Raw genomic sequence first — 6900 nt, 5'->3', positions numbered from 1 at the left:
CCATTGGCCCGCCGGCGCCCCCACCCCTCTCCCCAGGACCCCCCCGTTCCTCCCCGCTCCACCCTCGACAGCGCCGCCCCCACCTCCTCCATGGCGCCTCCGTTCCCGACCCGCTCCGCTCCGCGCCTGCCGCCGCGCGCCGCCTTCTGGAAGTTGCTAGAAGCCTCCGGCCCCGCCTCCCGGCCCCCATTGGCCCGCCGGCGCCCACGCGCCTTTCCATTGGCTATCCGCGAGCGGTGAGGCTCGCGATTGGAATGAGGGAGAAACAGATCCCGCCCCCTCGCGCTCCGCCTCCCTGCCGGAAGCCGGAAGTGAGGGCCGCCCCGCGCGCCGATTGGCTGTGGAGGAAAAGTTCACGCCACCCCATTGGTGGAACCTCTCCATCGCCTTCTGGAATTTTCCACCTCTGCCATTGGTTGAGCGAGATGCCGATCATGGTGAGGGAGTGCGGAGGTCGCACTAAGGCGCCCCCTGGCGGCGTGGAGGACTAGCGCTGGTTGCTCTCACGGAAGGAGGCTAGGCTTGCACGAGGGGGCGGGGCTTGCATCACGGGATGCTGACCCTGTCCTGAGGCGGAGTCGGGGGTGGATTTAAAGCCGGGACCCCCACCCTGCCCCCAGTCCTTCCACAGAGTGCCCCTTGTGCCTCACTGGTGTCAGGGAAAGGTCGTAGGCGTGGCTTTTGGTAGGGGGCGTGGCCTGACGTTATGTGGGCGTGGTCAGTGATTAGTTGCGTGTCTTTGGTTGTGGGCGTGGCCTGAGGTGATATGGGCGTGGCGTGAGGCTACGCTGGCACCCGGGAATGGTCGTAGGCGTGGCTTTTGGTAGGGGGCGTGGTCAGGGATCGGTTGTGGGCGTGGCTTTGGTGGGGGCACGCAGAACTCGACCCCCCCCCCCAGCCGCAGTGCAGGAGCAGAGCTCCAGCAAAGCTGCACCCTGGGAGCAGGAAGCTGTGGGCAGCAGCCGATCCATCACCCCTCACTTTGCAGGCACTGGGAGACGCATTTATTAGATTTCATTAGCATGCATGCCCTCCCCCTCACGCCTGCAGAGGTGGGGGGGATTCCTCCGGGTGCTTGTGGGATGAAGAATCGGAGTCTTCCTCGCTGTGATCTTCTGACCCTGCAGGAGGGGCAGGGCTCTGGTTCCCCCCTCTTTGATTCCCCTCCTTCTGGATCCCACCTCCATGGTTCTGCTCTCTCTGGTTCCCATCTCCATGGTTCCCCTCTCTCTGAATCCCCTTTCCATGGTTCCCATTTCCATGAGTTCCCATCTCAGTGTTTCCTCTCTCTCTGATTCCCCTCTCTGGTTCCCCTTTCTATGGTTCTGCTCTCTCTGGTTCCCATCTCCATGGTTTCTGTCTCCATGGTTCCTGTGTCTCTCTGGTTCCAATCTCCATGGCTTCCCCTCTCTCTGGTTCCCCTTTCTATGGTTCTGCTCTCTATGGCTCCCATCTCCATGGTTTCTGTCTCCATGGTTCCTGTCTCTCTATGGTCCCTCTCTCTCTGGTTCCCCTTTCCATGGTTCCCATCTCTATGGGTTCCCATCTCCATGCTTTCCTTTCTGGTTTCCTCTCTCCCTGGTTCCCCTTTCCTTGCTTCCCACCTCCATGGATTCCTCTCTCCTGGTTCCCCTCTTTACGCTTCCCATCTCCATGGGTTCCTCTCTCCCCACTTCCCCTCCCTGTTTCCCCTTTCCAGGGTTCCCCTCTGTTTCCCCTCTCTACGCTTCCCATCTCCATGGCTCCTCCTCTCTCTGCTCCCTCTCCCCCCCCCCCCAGCCCCCTCCCCCCCGCCGCCATTTTGGCGCTCAGCTCCTCCGCTTCAGCCGCCATCTCCCGCAGCGCAGCCGCTCCTCTCTCCCGACTCCAGGCCAGCAGGAAGCGACATTTCCTCCGCGCTCGGCCCAACCTTTTCCTTTCCTCCCCACTTTCCATCCTGCCCGCCCTCTCCAGCATCACCTCCATGTGATGCAATGCCGTCTCCACGTCCTCGGTGGGTCGATGCCGGCTGCGTCCCCTCATCAGCTCAGCCACGGCCGCGACGACACCAGTGTCGCCCAAAGGACACCGAGGGTAACCGGCGGCTTCGGCCGAGCGCCGGGCATCCAGCAGAGCCTCCATGGTGGAGGAGAAGGGCCGACGGCAACGCAGAGCTGCTGAGACGGCCATGGCGGCCATGGCGACATCCGGGAGGAAGGAATCGTCCCCCACATGGAGGCTGAGGGCGAAGGCGTAACCATAGAGAACGTTGGGAAGCTGGAAGCGCAGCAACGGGGACGGGGTGGGAGCACGGAAAGAGCTGAGGGGGGGCACCGAGGTGGGGGTGGGGGGCATCGGGCCCGGAATGCCGGCGTCGTCATCATCGCCGTCCCCATCGGTGTCACCGGCGTTGGCGCCGTCCTCGGTGACACCGTTGTCACTGCTGACCCCATTGTCATCGCTGTCCTCATCGTCAATGGTGACCCCACTGCCACCAATGACACCGCTGTCATTGGTGACCCCACTGCCACCACTGGCCCTGTTGTCATCGCCGTCCTCGTCATCACTGGTGACTCCGTTGTCATCGGTGACCCCATTGCCACCACTGACCCCATTGTCATTGGTGACACCGTTGTCATCGCCGTCCTCGCCATCATTGGTGACCCTGTTGTCACCACTGACCCCAATGTCATTGCTGACCCCACTGCCACCACTGCCCCCATTGTCACTGGTGTCCCTGCACTCCAGCTTCTTGCTTTCCTCCTCCTCCTTCCTTATGTTCTCACTCTTGCTGGCCACGAAGACTTCGCTCTTGTCAGCCATGTTGGCCGTGAAGTCTTTGCTCTTGTCAGCCATCTTGGCTGTGCCCTTTTTGGCCACGTTGGCTGTCCTCTCGTTGGCCACACTGGCATCAGTCTCACTGACCACGATGGCCACAATGGCTGTCCTCTCATTGGCTACGCTGGCCATACTGGCTGTCCCCTTGCTGGCCACACTGGCTGTGCCTTTTTTGGCCATGCTGGCTGTCCTCTCATTGGCTCTGCTGGCCGCACTGGCTGTCCTCTCATTGGCCATATCGGCTTCAGTCTCACCAACCATGTTGGCCACACTGGCTTCAGTCTCATTGGCCACATGGGCTGCATTGGCCATCCTCTCATCGACCACCTTGGCTGTTTTCTCCTTGTCCACCCTGGCTGTGCCCTTTTTGGCCACCCTGCCGTACCTCTCATTGCCCACGCTGGCCGTGCTCTTATCGGCCACACCGTCCTCCTCCTTGCTGTCTGTGCCTTCGATGGCCGCCGCGCCGTTACTGCTGGTCCCCTTCTCCGCCCCGGCCGCCCAGCCCTCTTCCCCTCCCCCTTCCCCGATCTCCTCCACCAGCCTCCTCCTCCCCCACCACCACGGCCTCCACGGAGGCAGCAGCCGGGCGGCCTCCCCGTTTTTCAGCATCCTCCGGAATTCGGCCTTTTGCTCCTCGCTCAGCCGCCCCCACAACCCGCGCTCTTCTCCCCACCCCGCGCCGTCCCGCAGCCTCCCCATGGCGTCCCGCAGCCGGGCCCTGTCGGACGGCTCCGGAGGCGGTTGGGAGCTCAATTCCCGCAGCACCTGCTCGCGGTAGAAGGCCTCGGCGCAGGCCCCGTGCCCGCGGTAGCAGCCGAGGGAGCAGAGGTGGCGGTTGCAGCGGGGACACGTGTACGGAGCGCCGGCGGCCCCGCAGTGATCGCAGGCGGCCGCCATCTTGGCTCGGCCGTGCGGGAGACTTCTGCTTCCGGTCCCCGGTTTGGTCTTTTCCGTTTCCGCTCGGCTGCTTCCGGAAGCGCTCGATTTCTTCGGCCCCGCTCGGCTCTTTCCGTTCCCCGTCGGCTTCTCCCGCTTCCTTCTCGGCCCTTTCCGGAAGAGCTGGGCTCTTTCCGTTCTCTCTTCGTTTCTTTCGTCCCCACTCGGCTCCTTCCGGAAGCGTTCGGCCCTTTCCGTCCCCGCTCGGCTCTTTTCGGCCCCTTTCGTCTTCTGCCGCCCCCACTCGGCTTCTTCCGGTCCCTCTCGGCCCTTTCCGGTTCTTCTCGGCTCTTTCCGGAATCGCTCGGCTCTTTCCGGCCCTCCGGGGCTCTCCCGTCCTTCCCCCGCTCACTTCGGCTCTTTCCGGAATCGCTCGGCTCTTTCCGGCCGTCCTGGGCTCTTCCCCCCTCCCCCATCGGCTTTTTCCGCCCCCGCTCGGCTCTTTCCGCCGCTCGCAGCGCTCGCCACCCCCGCACGGCGCTCCCCTGTAATTAACAGCCGCGCGGCGCCTGTAATTAACGTCTGCGGGCGCCCCGCCTCTAATTAAGGCTCATTAACACCCCCGCCGGGCGCTGAGGGAGACGGGGACTCATTAAGCGCAGGTTTCGCTGTTCCCAGAGCTGAGATGGCCCCAAAGAACCCCAGAACTGCCCCCCCCCAAACCATAAATGACCCCAAATGGCCCCAAAATGAGGGGCTAAATATCCGAAATGTGGGGTTTGGGTTGAAAAAAAGACATTTTTGGCCCCAAAACGGAACTCTGGGCTTCGAAAAGTGAGGATTGGGGGCAGAACGATGAGAGGTGGCTCCAAAACGGGGTTGAAAAATGAAAATTTGGGATTTTTTTTAACGGGAAGAGGGGAAATTTGACCCAAAATGGGTTTGGAAGCTTAAAAAAAGGGTTTTGAGACACAAAATTTGGGGTTTTGACCCCAAAATGGGGTTTTGGCCATTAAAAATTGGTGCTTGAGACATAAAATCTGGAGGTTTGGGACAAAAAATGGGGATTTGGGCCCTTAGAATTTTGGATTTCAAACCTAAAATCGATGGTTTGGGCCCCAAAATGGGGATTTTGTCCACAAAATGGAGCATTTGAGACCCAGAATCTGGGGTATGGGCCTAAAAATGGGGGTTTGGGCCCTAAATACGGCATTTGAGAGCCAACATCACAGCTTCGGTGCAAAAATGGGGATTTGAGCTCTTAAAATTGGGCGTTTGGGACCCAAAATCAGGGATCTGGGACCCTAAATCAGGAATTTGAGACCCAAAATCAGGTATTTGAGACTCAAAATCAGGTATTTGAGACTCAAAATCAGGGATTTGGGACTCAAAATGAGGGATCTGGGACCCAAAATCAGGGATTTGAGCCCCAAAATCAGGGGTTTGAGCCCCAAAATCAGGGGTTTGAGACTCAAAATAAGGGGTTTGAGCCCCAAAATCAGGGAATTGAGTCCCAGAATCAGGGATTTGGGGCCCAGCATTGCAGGCTTGAGTGCAAAAATGGGGATTTGAGCTCTTAAAATCAGGCGTTTGGGACCCAAAACCAGGGATTTCAGACCCCAAATCAGGGATTTGAAGCACAAAATGTGGGATTTGGGACCCAAAATCAGGTGTTTGAGACTCAAAATCAGGGATTTGAGCCCCAAAATCAGGGGTTTGAGACCCAAAATCAGGGGTTTGAGACCCAAAATCAGGGGTTCGGGCCAAAAATTGGGATTTGGGCCCTGAATTCCAGGGTTTGGGCCCAAAAAAAAGGCCGTTTAGACCCAAAAGTGGGGCTCTGGACCCTGGATTTGTGCAGCCCCCATCAGGGAGCATCGGGGCAATGAAGCGCAGGGCGGTAATGAATGGTTAATAAACTTCTTTATTTGCATTTTACACGATTATTTCTTACATTCTCCATTAATTTCCCAGTAAAGTGCTGAAAGGGCGTTGGCGTTTTTTGGGTGTTTTTTTTTTTGTTTGTTTTTTTGTTTTTTAATCTCTCTATAAAATATATATTTGATATCATTTTCTCCCATCTCTTTTGTAACTCAGCCTCCGACACGAAAGGGGGGGGGGGAATAAAAGGGAATTCCACCCGAATCCCAAATCTGAAGGAAATCACCCCAAACTGCGCTGCCACCCCGCTGTGCTCCCCCTCCCCGCTGCTTTTGGGGCTTATTGGGGTTTAGGGTTTTTTTTAGGGGTTTTTTTTTTGTTTAATTCCTGCCAGCAAAGCCCGAAAAGAGCTGAAAATGAGAATCTGCCCCCAAAATAAGAAATAAGAAAGGAAATATGGAGCAAAATGGTGGGAAATGGGGAAATGTGAGCTGGAATTTGGGGGAATGGGGGAAATAGGGACCAAAATGATGGAAAATGGGGAAATATGAGCTGGAATTTGGGGGAATGGGGGAAAATATGGAGCAAAATGATGGGAAATGGGAAAAATGTGAACCAAAATGATGGGAAATTGGGAACATAGGGACCCAAATGTTGGGAAAGTGGGAAATAGGGACTAAAATGTTGGGAAAACGGGGAAATATGGACCAAAAAGTTGGGAAAATGAGGGAATATGGACTGAGATTTTGGGAAAATGGAGAGATGCGACCCAAAATTTTTTTTGGAAGAAGGTAAAACATGGAGGAAAATGTTGGGAAAATGAGGAAATACTGAAATGTGGGGGAAAATGGGGGAAATACGATTCAGAATATTGGGAAGAAGGGGAAATATGGACCAAAGTGTTGGGAAAAAGGAAAGAAATGAACCGAAATGGGAGGAAAAAGGAGAGACAGGAACCGAAATTTTGGGAGGAGGGGAAACAGGGACCCAAATGTTGGGAAAATGGGGGAATATGAGCTGAAACTGTGGGGAAAAGGGGAAACGTGAACGGAAATGTGGGGAGAAAAGCAGAAATATCAACTAAAATGTGGGGAAAAAGGAGAGATAGGAACCGAAATTTGGGGAAATGGGGAAATACGAACCGAAATTTGGGGAAAAAGAGGGGATTTGAACTGAAATTTGGGGAAAATGGGTAAATATGGACCAAAATTTTGTGAAAACTGGGAAATACGAAATTCGGTAAATAAAAAAAAAGGGGGAAATGTGACCCGAAGGAGCCGAGGACGAGGAAACGAGCGGCGGCGGGAGGGAAGGGGAAAAAAA

General features: G+C 56.3%; 2 protein-coding genes across 2 annotated transcripts in view; both read right to left on the bottom strand.

Moving 5' to 3' along the window:
- Positions 1–83: 83 nt before the first annotated feature.
- Positions 84–4081, bottom strand: ZNHIT2 (zinc finger HIT-type containing 2; the record flags this gene model as incomplete). Its single annotated transcript, XM_042838263.1, has 2 exons — positions 1726–4081; positions 84–338 (listed from the first exon to the last, which is right to left on the bottom strand). Coding segments are annotated over exons 1-2 (2247 nt in total), but the record flags the coding sequence as incomplete, so codon positions are not given.
- An 815-nt stretch (positions 4082–4896) lies between these two features.
- Positions 4897–6900, bottom strand: part of LOC122170976 (neuroblast differentiation-associated protein AHNAK-like) — a gene marked incomplete at its 5' end in the record, with an annotated part of 5592 nt that continues 3588 nt past the window's right edge. Inside the window, one exon of the mRNA XM_042838264.1 lies at positions 4897–5097. Coding sequence (XP_042694198.1) covers positions 4897–5097 — 201 coding nt within the window. The remainder of the gene's footprint in view (positions 5098–6900) is intronic.

This window comes from Centrocercus urophasianus, unplaced genomic scaffold (assembly GCF_019232065.1).
Source record: "Centrocercus urophasianus isolate 14NV4802_14NV808 unplaced genomic scaffold, USGS_Curo_1.0 seq_748, whole genome shotgun sequence".
In the NCBI taxonomy this organism is placed as follows: domain Eukaryota; kingdom Metazoa; phylum Chordata; class Aves; order Galliformes; family Phasianidae; genus Centrocercus; species Centrocercus urophasianus.
Note: the sequence above shows the minus strand (reverse complement) of the source record. Positions and strands in the feature narration are given on the sequence as shown.